The sequence below is a fragment of the Leuresthes tenuis genome, unplaced genomic scaffold (assembly GCF_036924035.1).
Source record: "Leuresthes tenuis unplaced genomic scaffold, fLeuTen1.0.hap1 SCAF_18, whole genome shotgun sequence".
In the NCBI taxonomy this organism is placed as follows: Eukaryota; Metazoa; Chordata; class Actinopteri; order Atheriniformes; family Atherinopsidae; genus Leuresthes; species Leuresthes tenuis.
In genome coordinates this window covers 4208509-4229151 of record NW_027325372.1, presented here as the reverse complement: position 1 = coordinate 4229151, position 20643 = coordinate 4208509, and the positions used below count along the sequence as shown (strand labels likewise).

At 40.3% G+C, this 20643-nt stretch overlaps 1 protein-coding gene across 3 annotated transcripts in view; it reads left to right on the top strand.

The window, feature by feature from the left end:
- Positions 1-20643, top strand: part of LOC140274530 (uncharacterized) — a 31956-nt gene extending 11313 nt beyond the window's left edge. For all 3 annotated transcript variants that reach the window (XM_072369836.1, XM_072369834.1, XM_072369835.1), the window contains exons 8-10: positions 867-1045; positions 10201-10293; positions 12901-20643. In XM_072369836.1, the coding sequence (XP_072225937.1) occupies positions 867-1045; positions 10201-10293; positions 12901-13332 (704 nt within the window). In that variant the 3' untranslated portion in view covers positions 13333-20643. The remainder of the gene's footprint in view (positions 1-866; positions 1046-10200; positions 10294-12900) is intronic.

Sequence of the window (20643 nt, the reverse complement as noted above, 5' to 3'; positions counted from 1 at the left end):
ATACACTGAGCCAGCTGTGAACGATGCAGTCACTGTGACAGGAATGAGTCAGAGGAGGACATGTCAGACAAAGAAATGTAACATTTAAGGCGTGGAGCCAGTTTTGGAGATCATACCTGCAGAAGAAGCTGTAAAACATTAATTTGTAATGATACTTTTTTCATTTGGACTAGAATTAGAATTAGAATTAGCCAGGCTGTTATCTGAGGTCTCTTCCAACTAACTAGTAAGACCAGCTTTCAGTTTATTTCATGTATACAATGAGTGGAAGTTTTAGGATGTTACTGGAATGAGAAGAGATGCATGAACATCCTGCTGTACTTTGCTCTGATGATGCATTTCTTTGATATATCTCAAATAGTAAACTAATTACCAGTTTCCCTGGTAAAGAGCATCTTAAAATCATTCGTGAGTCAATGTAAAGCAACTTAGAAGCATTTACACCTGACGTTCATATCCATCTTGGGCGATATGATCGGACTTGGTTTGCTCTAAGTGCATCACTTCACACCTGGAATCAGTTTCATCCTGAATGAGAACTTATGCCACTTCCCTGCTCTATATGAAATTAAACTAATTAAAGCTGAATTTGCAACACCGGAACTACCTAAAAAACCTTGTTTTACTTCTGTTTGATACTTTAAAGTGTGATGGAAATGCTAACAGTCACGTCCAAAACTGATGAACATTTATTTAGATATTCTGAGATTAAGGTGCAGGTGAAAATCCGTTAACAGGCTACCTGAAACATGACTGAGGCCGAAGAAAGACGAGCTCTACTGTGCACAGGCCCAGTTTGAGTAAAACCTTTCTGTAGTCACAGGAGACTCATTAGTCTTTCTTTCCTGTCCTCGTCTGTCTCTCAGCGTACAAGCTGCCGCCCCTGACTGTGGCCATCCTGTCCCTGCTGGGCCTGATCGCCTTCATGCTGCTGCTCTGCTTGGCGTCCTGTCTCTATAAAGAACATAGAAGGAACGAGAAGAACAAGAAGCTGGAGCTCCTTGCTCAGCAGGCCGGCAAGGGAGATGGCGAGGCTTTCAGACAGGTAACACCCAGCTTGTGTGCTTCTATCGTTCTTAATTTTTCTGCAGCAGGAACAGGACGAGACTCCGTTACTGTGAATTAGCAGAAGTTGTTCGGTTGTAAAAGTGAGCTGCGTTACAGTTTGATGGGACTGAAATATAGAGAAGGGCTCTGCTCCCGCTGTGGGAGTCATGATGGTCATATGGTCAACTTCCTGCCCTACAGAGCTGGCCCTGATGAGCATGTTCTCAGCCAAATTCAACACAGGAGCCCTCAGGCAAACATTATTTCTAGTTCTGCTCTCCACCTTTTTACCTTGGTTCATTCTTGACTGTTGCACAATAATAAGTGGAATTACTGATAGAAACATTGTGACACATCTTTCACATACAGCGTGACTCACATTGAGCAGCAATTAAATGTCTATAAAGTAATGCAAATGTCCATGAACTCCATTAATTTAAGCTATATTAAAGTAATAAACAAGGCATGTAGGAGGTTTTAAGCGAGGAAGCCTTCAGCAACATTTCAAGGATGAGAACATGGATGAGTCGTGTTTTTCATTCTTAATGAAGTACAAGCACAGGCTGTGACCTCGGACCACTCACCAGCAGATTTCAGACAATGGGGGAATAATTATTGCACCGGCTCACAGGAAGTCACTACTGGCTGAGGAATTCAAATGCATTTTATTCATTTTTTAATGAATGAATTGTTGGTTTAATCAGCTGCATGTTTGATTGCATTATTATGCCTTTGATTATTTAGTGTAAGCATTTAAAAAGAAATCACCTACGAAAAGAAGCCTTTAGAGGTCACAACCATGTTTGTCATCCTTAAAATATTCATTTTAGATGACAGTAAATTGAATTATTTCCACCCTCTTTGTCCACCTGCTCTGGGCTGGCTGATTAACTGACTGAGTTGGTGTTTTTAGAAGAATTGACAGCTGACCCCGATGATTCCCGACGAGGCCACTGAATCTCTGGATCAATTAAAACCACATTACAAACAGACTCACTGTAGAACACACCTAGACACAGGAATTGATTTCTCTGCTTTGGGCTGGGAGGTCAATACATGTCCAGATCACTTGTGTGAGCCGTTAATAAAAAGAGAGGAAAAATCTGAATGCCTCCGGTGTTGAATACATGAATAAATCAGCTTTTCTTGTTACCAAAACTCAGTATTTTGATCTAATTAATAAAAGGTGGGAGTGATTCACTAAAACGTATCATTAAATTCTTAATGTTAAGCTGCTCGACGTGGCGGTTCCTCCTCGTCTATCAAACAGCCTCCCCACCAAATGATCCTTGAAAGTGATTGAATCTGCAGAACGATTAAAAACTCACTGCTGACAGATGCCTCGCTCATCAGACACAACGACCACGGAGACTGATTGCTTTGCAGGGACTATTAGATTACACCAAGTGTTTGCAAAACTGATGTGTCACATTACGAATTTAGATTATTTATGTCCCACTTGACATCGTTTCTGAGATCCTCTGCGTTCTCGTTCAGTAAAATAAAACATATTATGTTACATTTAGTTTGTTAGTTCATCTGCTCTGTGTGTTGTTTGTCATCCTAAAGTTATATTTCAGACCAAAGCGTTTGTTTTACAGCTGACAAGAGGTAGTGATGCTGTTACAGCTGCTGTTGTCACCTTAAGTTTACGACCTTTTATTGGTAAGAAGCTTTATGAGGATGTAAAGACCGATGAGAGCTTCGACAAATGTAGGTTTTAAACTAGATAAAAATGTCCACCATGTGAACCCATCTTCAGGGTGTGTTTGATTTGTCAGTATAATGATATAATATTTAGGAATCTGACGTGATAAATGTGCTGAAAATGTTGTGTTGAACACATCTGTGGAAATGAGGCCTTCGTGCACACAGCTGGATGTTTCTGATGTCTTGGCCCAGCTAACGCTGTTGCATGTGCATTGCATCTCTTCTTCTAACTTTTAAGGAGCCTCAAACGGAGCCGCTTCTTGGTGAGAGAACTGTGTTCGTCTGACCTCCTTTTTTCCTGCTGTTCCTCCTTCATTTTGGTGTTTCAGAAGTTGTGCTGCTTTTGTGGCAAATAAGCTCCTTGATCAACTTGCTTTTGTGTGACAAGAATTGTGCTCAGTATCTTTGAAACCGTGGTGCATTCCAGATGCCACGGAGACGCCGAGCACTTAATGAATCCTGCACACAAGAGAAACTGCAGCTATCAGTCGTAATGAACAAGCAGAAGTTGATCGAAGACCTAATTTGACAAAAAGTCAATGAATTACTTGAAGCAGATCTGGCACCACGACTTGGAACAAACTGTCTCTGTAATCCTCACAGACTTGTCAGGATTCATATGACTGAGCTCTGTGCAGGCTTCATCTTGTATTTGCATTAGAAGTTAATAATGTGGCATGGAATTAAAGACGGCAGTGAGGGAGCTTGTGGCCTTCTGCAAAGTGTAAAAGCATTGGCCTAAAAAGAATTCCCAGCAGTTTATGCTTTATTTACCATTACAGAGTTAAAAAATGTAAAAAAAAAAAAAAAAAGCCTTTAAAAGAAACTGTTTTGGTGCCAGTTTGCTTTCTTATATAATGAGATCAGTATCTGTGTTTAAGCAGAGATAAGTGTGGCCATGATGTGTCTAATTCTGCTTAGACAAGCTTGGTCAGACATGAGAGCTGTCTCTGAGGATATTAGATACAGTTTCGACTCCGGTCGGGGTGCAAATAGCAAAAAATGTGCATTTTAACAGTTATTTAACCAATTTGTTACTCTCAGTACTGTAGCTTTCTTTAAACAAGTCCAATATTTCAGTTGAAAATGGTTTATTTCTGTTTAAATCCAGCTTTGAAACCTTTACCATTAAAGTGCCCCTTTAGTATTCTGGATGTCTGAACATCAGTCTGCAGAATTATGTGCTAAATGGTAAGAGTTTGATGTTCAAATTAATCTCCAAATGTTTATGATTATGCATTTGTTTATGTCAGACGCCTTTATCCAAAGCGACTTACACTCATATCCCAGATTAAAGAAGATGTAATAGATCCATTTATTTAGAAGTTCACACAATTCTGAGGTATTGATGAAGTTTCTGGGACATGTTAGGTCTAAATACCGCAGAGAGACACTACAACAGCTCCCTTTTCGGTGATGAATTTACACTCTTGTTCATAGCAGCCGGTTTCAGGGGACAGCTACATCCGTCTCTGCTGCAGGGTGTTCCTTACCCGGGATTAAACAAATTACACTCAGTAACCTTTGAAGCACGTCTAACTGTATCAGAGAGTTGACAATAAGTAACCTGAGAGCTCCCAGCAGCCTGTGAGTTCAGACCAACACTGAATGTAGCTAAAACCTGCAAAGTAATGACCAGGCTTCAAGGGGAAGTTTTTTTTTAAAACCTGGACCTTATTTCTGGCATAAAATACATTCATCTACTCAACAATAACAGCTTGGTGAAAGTCGGAGTCCTTCGGGAGATATTTAGATTACTTGAGATCTGCATATATCCATAAAATGGGAGAGAACGGCGGCATAGACAATACAGCCTCTAAATAAGGCCTTATCCGTCTTTATTTCACCAATACTTTAAGACGAATGAATGAATGAAGGCGTACTATTGCACTGTTAGTTCATAGCTGCCGTGTTATTGTTATTGGTGGCTATCGGGGGCGTTCTACCCATGAGTCTGCTGGGATGACGTCATCAACGCGCGCTGCTGCAGCAAAGCTCATTCACTCCGGTAAGGACATCCATTGTACTCAAAGATGTCGTCCACATTGTCAAAATCTGATAAATATCCTGCCATGTTGCGTAAAACCACCGTGTGAAGTTGGCCGACTGTCACAGAGCACGGAGTAAATAAGCTGTGCAGCAGCGGCGCGCGTCGATGACGTCATCCTTGTAGACCCATGTGTAGAAAGATAACGACACAACACTGAGGCTCCATTCCTGTGCTTTACGCTCTTAGAGGCTGACCGGTGTTGTGCCGAAAAACGACTGCACCGTATAACTCTGGATTGGAAATGGTTACATTCTCCGTGTTTTCAGCATTAATAGTAATAGGAAACCAGGTGCGCGTACAATGAATTTGGTCAACGTAACCCGTTCTTTTCTGCATTTATTTCCTTATAATCATTAAATCGGAACACATCATTAAAATTGAAGTATTGAAATATAACTTTATTTATAGATCACAGCGGTGTAAAATCCCATTGCAACGATAACACAACAAAAGTGGCGAGGTAAAGCATCTACCGTCATCAGTTGTTGACAACTTGCCTACATTATCGAAACATCAGGTTACTTCTTAAATTTTTTTATTGCACAGTAAAAAAAAAAAAAAAAATTCAGTTCTCTTGGTGCTGCGCCTGTCAATCGGAGCAGTTGTTTTTCGGCACAACAACGGGTTACGTTACCCAAATTCTCTGTACGCGCACCTGGTTTCCTTTTCCTATTAATCGCCTCATCCAGAGTTATTGGTGCAGTCGTTTTTTGGGAAGCAGTCTCCTTTCGGCACAACACCGGCGTTGTGAGCGGCGCTTTGTGAGCTTCATGAGCGTGAGAAAAACCATGGAGGAGAAACTTATTATTGAAGGAACCGATGTATAGATGGATTATTATATATGCCTGCTATGTGAAAGCCCCGCCCCTTCGTCCGCTTCGGCTTCTTTAGCTGCTTTGGCAGCAGAGGCGGCAGATTGTGAGCGCTCCAAGCGACCACGGCCGCTCAAGACGCTTTTAGTGTGAACATTAGGGTATCACTATCGCTTTTTATACAGCTGTCATACTCATTAACAGATGGGAACTTTGAATGTCCAGGTTCTGACGGGAAAACATCGACAAGAAGTCGGATTTCTTAGTTGGAATAAAAAACATGAGGCAGAGAACTGGTTGTGTATCTCACTGAATCAGATATTTTCAGACCTAGATAGCCTCAAACAAACGATAAACCAGCTGATCATTACTTCATAGACCCCAAAAATGTGCTCACAAATGCAGGAAAAGGGATTTTATCTCCTTTTTTCGTGACATCACAACTAATTTAGAAGCCAAACCCTTTTTTAAACAGACGGCTTCAATAAGTGATGTGGAAACCTGAAGCTTAAATTGTGCATAAACGGATGTTCTGGAGGATAAACTAAGGATTCTTCTGTGAAACAGAAATGGGATATTTTGATAATTCCGAAGGAGATATATTTATATATTTTCTTTTTAAAGAAGCATCAAACTCGTACTATTTATCTGCAAACTGCATACATGTCTGGAGGGAAACTTTAGCCTTCAGAGTGAGACGTTTCACATCACAAAAGTTGAATTTTTACTGGAGAAAATCTCACTAATATAAGATGTTTGTTCCCTCTTTCCCTCACTGCTGATTACAAACTCTCACAAACAGTGTGGTTGTGACAACCGCCAACATTAAAGCTTCTCAGCCAGAACAAACATACTGTTCAGTTGATTTATCCCACACAGACACACATTTCACATTTATTTTATTGTGTGGAGTGAATCATGAGGTGATTACCCGATGTTTATTTGTGGTTGTCGGTGCTGGTTTTTGTGTGTGTTTGAAATCATTTTGTTGTAGATTTATAGAAGGTCAGAAAATCTGTGGGTGTCTTTTTGTGTCTGTGTTTGTCTGCATTCAGTGTTGTGCTCATATAGGTGTCGAGTGGTGCTAAATAATACAGTAACATGATGTGAGATACTCCTCCGTTTGCTGCTTTATTTCCCCTCCCAACTATCACTAGTCAGGAAAAATTAGACGCAGTTCTTCATCTTAATGTCCACATTTATAGATGAGCTCTTCTGTTTCCGTGCTGTTTTGATGCTACATAAATAGCTTTCTTTTCAAGTCATCATCAGCTGACATCAGTGTCTCACACTATAAAGATATGATGACTGACCGCTGATACCAAACTGTAGAAAAGATGAGAGAAATCTAGATAAACTTAGTCTCCAATGAGTTTATTCTTGTTCTGCTCTGCAGATATTGAGGTGGTAGATATTCATAAATCCAATCCAAGGATCTTTTAGTGTATTTAATGGTTAAATTATAGTATTTTAAAATCTGTTGCCTGTGTTTCCAACCCAAATACCCATCACTTTAATCAGGAATGTGCTATTTTTTTTGTTATTTTGATTTATTACAGTACTTTTTCAGTCCACTGTTACCATTTACTACTATTTATAGGCCTGATTAACGTTTTGCACATATATAGAATCTGTTTTTATCCAGTTTATGAAAGAATAGGACTAAAATAACAGGTCACACACATATTTTCTTGACTACTGATTATGGGAAACGTTAAAGCAGCAGGTCCTCGTGTCCTCATTGTACGTGTCTGTGTGCGTCTTATTTTATGTGTGTTTCTGGTGTTTTTACAGAGATGCTCTGTATTTGTGTGCCGGTGCTTTAATTTCTTGTGCTGTTTGGGAGCCTAACGTGTGTTTTGTGTTGACGGTGGAGGTTGAGATGACAGCAGCTGCCCTCGTTGCCGCAGTCGCTCTCACTCGTTATGGATTTTCTCATTGATCGTAGAAAACAGACGGCTCGTGTGAGAGGATGTCAGCCGTGTGTCAGGACCTTACCGACGACTCGGACATGAAGCTCAGATCAATCATAGCCCTCCACTTGACTCCGTGTCCAGTCCAGTCTCATTACAAACCATTTGATAGCTCCAGTGGTGCCAGAATTTACTTTTCTGGCTAAAACATCAGATTCTTGCATTAAAACATTATACCCATCACATCTATAGGTGACAAAAGTATGTGAACCTTTGCTTTCAGTTGCTGTTGATCAGTTTGGAGCAATTTCATCACATTTCTTTGTGCAGAGCTCCTCAGATTGGCTGATTACCTCGTATTTCTTAACATTTCTATTGAACCTGGTTGTTCCTGAGACATCAAAGTTGCTCTTCTTTAACCGTTCTTTGGTAAAATGACGGGTACTAAAACTTTCTGTTCTGTCCTCATCTCCTTATGTTTGACCTTGATAAAAAAATCCTTCCTATTATTCAGGTTTTATCGTTCCATCGATGACTGTAAGCAAACCTGCCCCAGATACAGCAGAGAAGCAGCAAGGTTAACTGCCGGAGAGCTTTTTAATGCGCATCATTTGCTGCTCACTGTGGACTCATGAACATTAACACTGAGCTGTGTGATGGAGGCCTTCGGATGCTCTGAAGTTACCTCGGCTTCTATGAGACCTCACAGACTGTAACAGACCTGCTGTTCGGGTGATTCTTTTATGGCCGACTCCTCAACTATGTATCGGTGGAGTCTTTTTTTTAGCCTTTTATATCCGATGAGCTTCAACACCTTTTATTCTGAGAGGTTGTAGTTCCTCGTTCTTTAAAACTGGGCGGTTCATTGGCTCTAATCTGATGCTAATCTCAAAGGTTCACACTCTGTTGTCATTCACAGGTCAGTAATATAATAATAAAATACAGAGGTTGTCATGATCTGTGAGTTTTTATTTATAGATTTTCTTGTGTTCTGGTTTTCCTGTTTGATCTTCAGTTAGTTATCCTACTTCCTGTTTTATTTTGAAGAGTATTTGTTGGTTATTTCACTTCCTTTGTCACCTGGTTTCTGTTGCTGGTCAGCTCCTCATCACTCCCTCTGTTAAATCCTTCTGGTTTTCCTTTTTGATCTTCAGTTAGTTACCTACTTCCTGTTTTATTTTGAAGAGTATTTGTTGGTTATTTCACTTCCTTTGTCCCTCTGTTAAATCCTCCTGGTTTTCCTTTTTGATCTTCAGTTAGTTACCTACTTCCTGTTTTATTTTTAAGAGTATTTGTTGGTTATTTCACTTCCTTTGTCCCTCTGTTAAATCCTCCTGGTTTTCCTTTTCTTCTTGCCAAATCATCGTTGTAATCCTTTGTTTCCCCTCGAGTCTTTTGTGGTCTGTACGTCAGGCGTTTCTCTGTTTTTGTACCTTCAGTTTATGATTTTCTTGTCCTGCTCCAGCAGCGTTTCAGTTTGATTAATGAATAAATTTGTCATGTTACCACCTGTCTAAGCCTGCCCTGTATTTCAGTTCTCTTCCACCTTTAGTTCCACCAGGAGTTATGACATAAATATATCATTTTTGCATAATTTTTAGATAATAGTCTTCTATATCGACATCAGAGACTTTTTTGTGTTTTACGTCGTTTTTATGTAATAAAAGTCATGTTTTTATCCATGTTAAAAACATGACTTCCATGCTTCGTTTTCAGCTTCTTCGATGCGCCGTTGTTCATAAAGTCCTCTTTAATCTTAAATATATGTGTATATTTCTTTAGAAATGCTGTCTTTTTCAGTCTCGTTTCGGTTTATTTAAGCTTTAAAAAGGTTTCAACACATAGACTACATTTACAAATCTCTGAGATTATTATCTAACAATTTTACAGTCTTTATCGGTAAATTACAGTTATTACACAGTTTCCATGGCTTTTGACTCTCTGTAGTCAGGATTTGTCTCACTTTTTCGCTTCAATTTTAAGACACATTTCCTGCTAATTAATGTCTCCAACACTCTTTTTCGATTGGTCATAATTTTCCTTCCATTTTCACGGCTTTATTCTAATTTTTTTCTCACATTTTTGTGATAAAAAGATGATAAAGAATGTCACTTTTGCTGAAAACTCGTCTTTGACGCCATCATTGTCTCTCTAAGATAGATTCAATGTAGTCGATGTGTTGAAGTTTGATTTTGGAAACACTTTCGATTGATTTAAAAGTCTTATTATTGTCTTATTTTATTATTATCTCGAGTTTCATGAATAAAAAACCCTGATAATTGACAGCAGATTTTTACGTAAATCATCAGCATTTCCATCCTGCTTTTACCTCTTTTGTTCTTTTTTACTTCAGACAAAACATCTTCCCTCGTGCGTTCATAGAGGGATCAGACATTTCTGAAATGTTATTGCCCCTCAGGCTCTGTCTCCTCTCAACCTCCACCCCAAATGTTAAGACAAACGAAGCCTTTTCATGCAAGTGTCCTCTTAAGCATTTGTATTTCGGAGCTCTCTGTGCAGTTGAAAGTGAGCAGTGTGTGAGTGTTCACTTCTTTTTGATGACCAGCTGTGTGTAAAAGCTCAGCTGCTGGGATGTTGAACTATTGTGGCCATATTTCAGTCTCCTCTGCATATGTGTGTGTCTGTTTGTGTGTGTTTGGGTTTGCAGGTGGTTCACGAGGCTTACAGCAGATTCACCGAGGAGTCTTTGACGCAGTCCATTTGTGATAAACCGTCGGAGTGCACGGAGGTCACCATCAAGGTAAGTGACCAAGAAAATCGAATCAAAAGTAACGACTAATTTTCTAAATTCCACTTTGATTTAGCAGCCAGCTTAAAAACACCTTAAAAGTCTCTCGGCTGCATGTGAGTGAGTTTCACTTCATTGTTTGCTGTGTCGCTGCTTCTTTGCTGGTTTAGTCGTAGTTTATGCTTCAGCGTCATTTCGTTGACCCCTCCCCTGTACTCTGACGTGCTCCAACATATTCTAACTACATGTCACGTAGACGCGGGCCGTAAGGGCTGTGATTGGTCCGCTCAGAACGTAATTTACAGCAGTTGCCTTTATGTTGTCTTAATGGCTGTATACAGTGAAGAAGCTCGCTGACATTCGAAATTATCTAAAGTATATTTGTTCATCCAGGTTGTAAATTCACCCGTTCCCTGCCTCGGCCGGTCGTACAGACCACCCCCCCCTCGCCTGTGCTTCAACATTTGCAATTTAAGCATTTGTTCTTCAATATTGATGAGCTCCAGCTGCAAACACAGCTGCTCCACCTCGGTTGCCATCGTTTACTGTTGTTAGCTGTGACCGTCAGAAAAAGCAAGGATTCGGCTATAAGCCCTGAAACCACACAAACACCCAGCCACACCTTCCTGCCGGCCTGGTGAATTGCAGAGCAACGCGTTCCCTCGACGCAGGGTATAAATCTAGGTTAAGTTCTGATAATGTCAGCGTCAAACACAGCAGGTCTGTTTTGGCCAGAAAAACATCTGTTTTGCTGCCAGACAGCGAGTTTGGCAGCTAAAGAGAGAGCTGGTTTCCTCTAATGTTGACCAAAGTGGGACTGAAAAGGTTTATATCAAACATACAGTCATCAGCTGGCTGCAAACAGACTAAGGTTTTTATTGCTCCGTACCTGCTGGATGTGTGCAACACAAAGTTAACCTTAAAAGTTGTTCATATTTAAGCCACTGTGTTCAAAACATGTCGAATGATTATTTTGGTAAGAGATAAAGATGCAAGAATGAGGGTTAAGTTTTGCTCTTTGTTGTGAGAACAAGGGACAGCTGAGTTCCACCTGTGTGTTTTCTGGGATTCTGGGAATTTTCCTCTTTAAGTATATAAATTAAAATCCAATATAAAGATAGAGCAATCATTAATCATCCTTGAGATTACTCAGCAGAAACTACCTTCTACATAACACCACCAAAGTGCCAAGTGTAATTAAAAAGCAATCGACCCTTACTCGCTGCTCTCAGCAGTGGAGCAGATTAAAGTTTATGGGTTGGACCTTCAGTCCAACTGAATGAGGAGTTCAGAAAGTAAAGCGGTCAGGGTTCAGTCAGTGCTTTGAGTTTCTCAGAGAGTCACGCTTCTCTAACTCTGAGGATCAGACTAAAACTGCAGCTGCTTTTTCAGATTTGTATGTTAACACATATCACCTGAAAATACCTGATAAGTTTCTCTTTTTACAAGCCTGTGATTGTAGGCGATTTGTACATTTTAATGTGGGGCAGAAACTGACTGCAGGTCTTTGAAATGCGACAAATGCCTTGAAAAACAGTTGCTCTGTCTATAATAATTTAGTTATTAATAAAGCTGTATTAATAACTAAATGCAGTCAAGTTGTGTGGGTGTTTAAATTTAAACCTGACTGCAAAGTGTCCATTGTCATCATCCCCTTTTATGTCTTTATGCAGACGTTTGTTGCTAAAGTTCCCACGAAAAAGCTTATTTAGTGCTTCTTGTTCAAATGTACTGATGTGTTTCCTTTAGGCCAGAACTGAGGGAGACTTCCCTAAAAAGCTCAGCGTGATCTGATTGGTCACCTCCTGTGATCACCTGATCAGGCACCATCCACCTGATCTGTACCAGCTCTGTTGAAATGTTTTAATCCTTAACTGGATGCAAAGTCAGAACACGTCCCAGAGTGCAGGATGACTCATTAACATTTCATCATTAACCAGAATACAACAAAGAATACCTCCAAAACAACGTATTTATCTGATCTGATCAGTCTGATACTGATCTAAAAGTGACATATAGCACAAAACATTTCACATTCAAACATTTGAATATATTGTGATTACATGTGGAATTTAAAACCAAACATATAAGTAGTTTTTGTTATCTCCACAGTAGATAATCCATCCTGTTGTCGGCACAGTTCCGGTGTAAAACTGAAACTTTTTGGTTTTGAAAGTAGTCACTTGTATTAATGTGTAATGTAAGGTCATCTTCAGTTATATCCACTTTAAATCAGAGGGCTCAGACCCACATTTTAGTGTATATAACCAGACACTTTGGGTTTATTCGTGTGAATTCTGTTCTTCCACACGTGCTGTACATCTCTGTTGTGGCTGTGATTGTGTAACAGGGAAAATAAGCAGTGTGGGCTGCAGAGGAGTAGATGGTAAACCTATAAATACGATTCCAGAAATATGTTGGTAAATTATTCACGTAGCTCTTTCTCTGACCTCATTTTAAAAACTTTGTTCCCCTTCTTTTCTCCTCCCTCCTCTCTTCTTCTCCATCTTTTCCCTTTTCTATTCTCCCTTCACTCGTGCTTCTCCTTACTTCCTGCACGCCTCCCCCCCACCATGGACTTCCTCTCCCTTCCATCCTCTTTTCCCACTTTCTCTGCAGGGCCTTGAGGTGTCAAAACCAGGCCGCTACCAGACTCTCTCCTCAGACAACTTTCTGGAGATGAGTGACTCTGGAGTTGAGTTCACCACCTCTGGCCTCCCATTAGACAGTGACACCGATGGTGCGATGACCTACGCCTCCCACAAGCCCCTTCTGAATGCTGTTTACCCTCCAGCCGTGACCGATGGAGCACATTCCGACAGCTTGGAAGCCACTGCGGTCCCCGACGGCGACCTCAGCACCATCCGAACCCCTGACTCGGTCTTGAGTGCCAGCCCTGCCTCCAATCCTCGCTCATTTGCAGCTGCCACCCCTGATGGTAGCCTGCAGGGTGCTGCATCACCGGCAACGGCCTCCAGGGGCACCGTTGAGTCAGATTCAGCCAAGACAGAGGAAGGTGCTGAGAGTGGAGACGGTGTGCAGAAGGAGTAATCGGCTCAGAGCAGCTGAGAGGATGTACCAGGGTGTGGCGGGAATCCTTTCATATACAAACACTAACAAGTCATCACTGCATTTGATATATCACCGACAGAATACCGAAGCTTGGTTGCAGATGCTGCCTTGAAGAAAAGGCATTTACACAAAATGCACACTGTAGAATTTAACTCTTTGCACAGATAAATGAAATGCAAAAGAGCGACCTCGGGCTCTATTAAAAGAACAAAGCAATTCTGTGCATATAAAATGCATGCATTTCAGTTTAACATGAAAGAAGATATCATATCATCATCAGACCTAGAGGACAGTGCAGACATTAGAGTAGACTGCATGCAAACGGGTAAAATTGTGATAGGAAAAGAGTGACACATTCTCAGCGTTTGAATCGTATCAAATTATTTGAGCTCCTCTCAAAATGTTGTTTAAAAGAAAGAAAAGGGAAATGACAGGTGGAGTCAGAATGCTCCGGCGAATTAGACAAAGGCTCCAAACAACAGCAGCAAGAAAATCTCCCCTTCAAGGTGAGTTTCCTCTGACAGCCCTTTTAAACGAACACTGCATCAGACGAACACTGCAATGATTGCATTTCAGCTCGCTCCCACACACTCTATTTTTAACAGTACAAGCATGTCGGAAAGCATCTCCATATTTCAGACAGATTTGCTTGTTTCAGCACTCATTCATTGTAAGTGGGAAAAGCTACTTGAGGTGTTATTTCTCAACAGCCTGCAGACTGAAAGGAACTCAAGTAGATTGAGTAGCGCCACCCCCTCCATGTTGTTTTCCTTTCTCATCTATCAGGTGTCAAATCTGCCACATTTGAAGGCTTCATCTGAAGAAATCTGTCGAAACCTCCACCGTATCTCACTCACACAAATGGTGAATGCCAGAAAAAAGCACCCCAGGAACAACAGACTCTGTTTTATTTTTCCCTCCGGTGGGGTTGTCGTTTGTCCAGTCGGAGGAAAATAAAACTCAGAGAACACTGTACAACACTTCTGGGACTTTTGGATCAATTCCTGAGAACATAATTGGATTCCAAGTCTCCTTGCAGACCAATTCAGGGACACCGTCGAGCGAGGAGCGATAAAAGAGACGATGGAGATAGCAGAGCGTGCATTTCGAGGAGCAGATAAATTACTTGCATGATTCAAGGCCTCCTATTCTTATCTCAGCCCATCCATGTCACGGAGCTCTGATTATTGTAGCCCAGGTGTTTGCTGAAAAGAAGCAAGTGGATCAGTCTGTGGTGACGATGATAAAGATATTTGAGTGTGTGCAGAAGAGGGATGGTGGAGGAGATTCATACAAAACAACCGATGTTAGACACAAGAATGTTCAGCCCATTAAAAACAGGAAAGGGAGGAAGTGGAGGTCCTGAAATCAATGGTTAGATTGATATTGATAATATAATAACGGTGAATCTGAGCATTTATTGTTCAACTTCCAGAAAATAAAGAAAAGGTGGAGCTCACTGATTGGTTTTGTTGCCAAAAGGTCAGTAATTAAAAAAAAGGAAAGAAAAGGGAACAGCAGTGCAATACACCGCTCTTAAAGCCTGTTCACGCTCACCCTGCTCATATTTATTGACATAATTCTCAGTTGGTACAACGGCACGAAAATAACCGAGCAGTGATTTTAAATGTTGCTTCTGCAAGGAATTGTGGGAAAGGATTACTTCCTTTCTTTCACATTGGATGGTCCACTGTTTCACATGCTAAAGGAAGCATTGGGGTTCCTTTCTTTAGTATTTAGAGAGAACATTCCCAAGCAAAGACCATTCAACTGGACCCAGAGTTGACCTGAAACGGGTCGAGCCACTGGGGAAGGAGCTGAGCCTCAGATATTCTCCTTCCTCAACACTCGTCATCACTTCCAACCGGTTTATGCACCAGAGATTTGAAAAAGAGATGACCCACTAAGTGTCCAGTGTCACACAGATAACCTCATCGGACAAAAAAGGAACAAATTTAATTCAAAGTTACGAAAATAAAAATAAAAAGAGAGCAAACCTTTGAAATATGATGTTTCATGACGACGTGGCTTTCATTAGTGTCAGAAAATCAACAACACTAAAACGATGGGTGATATTTGGACTCTTACTTTGAAAAGCCCCACCTTATACACCTTGTTTTAGGTCAACTATGAGTTCTGTTTGCACTTTGACAAAGTAGTTTCACAACTTTTGTCTGTTTCCACAATTAAAGGCTGCAAAACTGATCAGTGAGCTCCAGCCCTCTTTTACTCTTTAGGAGATCCTGAGAGGCAGGATCTCGACCACAGTCAGGGGAACCGCTCACACAGGGAACCTGTGAATTATCAATACATTTCACTGCAGATTTGGTCATTTTTTTGCCGCTCTATAGCGTTGTGAGTTATAAAAAGAACCTTAAGGATGTGATCGACATTATTAAAGAAGCTTCTAAATTTCATTTTTTATGTTAGGAGGTCCTTCTATTACTGACAATTACTGAGAGATGAGAATAGAAATAATGGGAGGAATTCATCCCAGAGTTAATAAGATGAAGCTCTCACCATCCTCATAACTGTTTCTAACTAATTAGTTCCTTGCCTTTCTGTGGAAAAAGATAATTCAGGTCACAGGAAAGTAATTTTCACCTCTGAGCAATACGTCTCACGCAGCTGAGAAAACATTGATCATATGCTTCATCTGCCGGCGATAGCAAGGTTTCAGTGTCCCAACAATTCCATTTTATGTCAGCATTGATGCTGCCACTGGCATCTGTTAGCGGTCTGGCTACCTCACGTCATAACTTAACCCTCTGAGGGTTACTGAAATCAGTCACACAGATGTTCTGTCTGAGCAGGTAAAGCACAAAATTTAGCATGTGATTCTCTCAAAGAAGTCATGTGATTCCTTTGAAACAACAACGAGGCTCACATTTTTATTAAAATAGGTTAAAAAAACCTAAATAATGGGATGCAGCTATTGTAAATACAATATGGTGATCTGCAAAAACTGACTGGTTATGTTCTTATCCAGGAAAGATTTAATCTTTAAGCATTGTGTGTAAATTTACTTGCATACCTGACTTACATGTGATTAATATATAGATTTTTTATTGCTGTTTTTTCAAGGAAATGCTTGTTATGCGTGCAGAAACTTAGTGGCTATACAGTAAAGCTTCTAAAACCGTAAATGTGGAGTCAACGGTTGGTTAAGTCTGTGTTTCCCAACCCTGGGTGGGCTCTTTAAGCTCTGCAGAAGGCTCATTTGGTTAATTTGAATTAGGAAACATGGAAAACATCCGGCTGTGCGCCTCGAGGACCAGAGCTGGGAAACACTGGGTTAAGTGAACTAATGATGGATAGATGGTCGGTGGATTTTTTTAGTTAATCTGAAGCAATATTAAGGACATGGGCACTGAAACATCTCTACACGTGGCAGATGTAGCACAACTTAAAGCACTCTTAGTCCTCCATTTTTCACTATTGTAAATATAATGATATGTGATCTGCATGTGAATAACGTGAAAATACTTATGCAAGATTTTTTTTTTACTATCAAAATGCTGAATCGATCTTTTAACCACATAACTACAGTAGGTAGAAAACTTTGCCTACAGCTGGGAATACTCTCATCCAGCTCATGATGTGTTTGGGTTTCGGTGATGCTGTGTGAAATCCTTTCATCAAAGTTTGCCTCGGTAGGGTTGAAGCTGCCCGTGGCTGCAGGGCGGGCTGACATTTCAGCGGCGCTGCTGATTCAACCAGGTACAGACAGATTTAGATGCCGCCTCCGAGGCTGGGCCAAGAAAGCTGAATGTGCAGCCGGTTGCTGAAATCCAACATAAAACCAGGCAAAGGGGAAATGTCCGTTTTCCCAAAATGTTTGCATGTGTTGCTCCACTTAGAGTTGGGTTTAGGCTTTTTAGAGAGTGGAATTCCAGTAAAAACCGAAGCTGGAGCGTTTTTCACTCCTCATCTTTAAGAGCACCACACTTTATAAAACATATCTTTACTGTTAAAGTAAAGCTGAAGCATTTAATTCTGAACAAACTCTCCTTTTGAGGGCACTTTTGTGCTTTGCAGGGTGAATGGACACAAATCCATTGACTTTCAGCATGTGTTTGCAGGAATAATAACACCACGGGTTCATGCAATCACGGCTGATGAGGGCCTCGTGAAAGGATTTCTGTGCTGTGATTTTTTTCTGTTACATTATGCATCCGAGCTGCTGTTCAAAACCCCTCTTGGAGCAGGAGTGCTGATCCATGGGTGGTGAAGGAGCTTTAATAAAATGTTCTTTCAGTTGTGGTAGATTCGCTCTTCTGTTTAATCTACTTTTCTCCGTAATTTCCGAAGAATATGATGAAAAATACCAAGCTTGCTGATACTTCTGATTATAACAGGAAATGAGCTTTTACACAGTATCTGAAGTACGTTTTTTGACTCCGAGATCAATTCATTTCTACTCAATCCAGTGAAAATCAGTGGCTTTTGAGGCTGAATTCAGTCTAATCTTTGATTCATGTCAGATAATTGGAGAAACTAATTGCAAACACTTATCTCTGTGACTGTAAGCTCACTCTACGAGCTCAGTATTTTATGGTAGGTACCTTTTTCTGAGTAATGAACACATGAAGTGATTGCAGTTGAGCAGCACTCCTACTCCAGGCTATCATGGTGAATAATTTAGAAATGCATTCAGCTAATTTTGCTTAAAACTTTTTTGTAGTCGCACATCAGTTCATGTCGTCGCACCAGAGAATGTTTTTATAGTGGAAAGAAAGGAAAAAAATGCATTTTGATATTATTTGCGTCTTTGCAACCTTAACTCACCCTAATATCTTCGATGTAAAGGCGTCTTAAAGCATCTTATTTAGCACCAAAAACTCCTTTCCTCCTGTTCCTTCTTACTCTGATATTACAGCCTATATCTGCTGTCCCATGTATACCTAAGAGATAGTGTAGCTGCAGCATGCTCACCTGTAGATTGCTTGTGGGACAGCAGACTTGATAGTAAATAATGATCAAATGAAATGCACTTTTCCATACAGCTGGCCTCCTGATTCCATCCTGATCTCTGGTTTCCCATAATCCCCCTGAGAAAAATCCTCCTTCACAGCTGGAACTCAGCTAAGAAGCACAAAGATGAAGGTGGATATCAGAGACCATTTGCTGCTTTTCATTATTCTGAGGAGTAAAAACGGGGGAAATTATAAGATGCAGGACCATTTGGCTTTGCTTTTGTGTTGCATGTTTTCAAAATGTTCCAGTTAGTGGCATACTGAGCAGTTACAAGGTTCTTAAAATCAAGGAAGGGTCTTTAACAGATACATTACTGCATGATTAAATCTCACTAAAGAACTGATCTGATGTGAAAGATGCTTCTGTTTATTCTCTCTCCGTCTTCTCAAGGCACCCACAAACTGCATAATTTGGTCCAGCAAAGAAGACATCACCACTATAAATGGCTGCTACGTAGCCAGCTAACAGCTAGAAGCTATTAACAGCCATGTCCGCTGTCGTGTGCGTTGGAGGTGATTGTTAGTAGGACGGTGTGACATTTGCCCTTTGAAAGGTCTGTTCTATTAAGTGTTTTCTGAATGCAAGGAAGGAATATTTCCTAATCTGAAAAGGATGTGACTCAGAGGTTCATATCCTATGAAGGAAGTGTCCTTGACTTTGAGACGCACTCACTGTTCCTAAATAGAACCTTTCAGACTTTGTCCTCCTTCTGCATTCAGTGAACCTCAGAAATGAGAAGTCGGAAACTCAAAATAATGTCATTTTTTACCTTGAGATTGAGAGAAACAAAGCTGTGACCAACAGCGTTTAATTGGCTGTTTGAAACGGCAGAGACAGACTGATTAATCAAACAATAAAGCAGAGAAGTGGAATTTTCCTGTTGTTTCACAGAAGTTATGTTCCTAAACATAAGAAAAATACCAAAGCTTCACACAAACCTGCGGGAAGCTGCTACATAGTCAGATTTTATGTGAAAGATCACACTCTGTTGATGGCGTGTGAATTTATGTGTGTGACAGCGATCTGAACCGATTCCTCTCATTTTTCTTTTGTCCTGAAGCTGTAATTAGCTTTTAAACAAAGTCTGCAGCCCACAAATATCCAAAAACTGTGAAATAAGAAGAGAAATACACCACCACACACTTCTACTGGGCCATTAGTCATGACCGAGAGGCATTTCCTTTGTGAATTATGTTCTTTTTGGAATAATCTGCTCAGTATGCCTTTAACCTCGAAGGTTTGTTCATGATTTTATCTGCTTTGCTGTGACTTAACAACCTTGTATGTGTTTAATTACTTTAATGCTACTTGTATTGTCCATAAACTTTCATACAAACTGAAGTTAACAGACTCCACTTCTTTACCATGAGGCTAATGCTAATTTAAATATTTTAATGGATTCTGTGGGACATTCAGGTTTGCATTCACAGTTTTATTCTATGTGGATTAACATGTTGATTACCATATCTGTACTATACGGTTGCTATGGTGAACTGATGAAGTTTTCATGTAATTTTGGGAAACCACAGAGTCAGTTTGGCTCTTGAGACTTAATTAGACCCTCTTGGTTCTTTTTTTTCCACCACACAGTCAGAGAAGGTGTTTTTATTGCCAATATTACTCCAGTTGCTTTTCTGTTTACTTTCTGACTCCGAGGATCATTTTATTTCTTGCACAGTTACATCATGATTAGGGAAACTAAACGGTGATATTGGTCTGGTAGAAAGCTGGTGCCAAGAGAACAATGTAATGTGGATTTTTTGTTTCCGTCTTTGCACAACAGACGGCAAAACACTTCTTTATGCTAAGAAACGAGTGTGTGTTCATCTATATCTGGATCCTTTGAAATCTGAAACAACACATGCATTAATCAGGGTTATCACCTCTCGGCTGAAAGTCTGGATAAAAAGTGACAGAAGTGTGGCTCCGTGTTGAGTTCTGACTGATTTGTTGGAGTCCACATCAGTCACGAGTTTGCTGTTTGCTGCTGTTTGTATTAATCTGGTGTGAGGCCGGGTCACTGATGATGAAAAGAAAAGAAAGATGAGACATTATGGTGTACTCGGAAGCTTTTTTTGGTATAAATTCTGGTAATTTGCTCGTCTACATCTTATTTGATGTTCTTCCAAAGCTGGGTAATGATTGGCTTTAACAACACTTCTCTTTCCTGAACGAGCCCCGTTTGCTTGTAGAATAATTATTTATATACAGTAGTCTATATAAGATCTTTCAGCCTCCTGCACAGACTTTTGTAAAGCGTCTCTCTTTTTCTGTAATGAATGAATAATTCCAATTAAATGAATTTTCAACCGA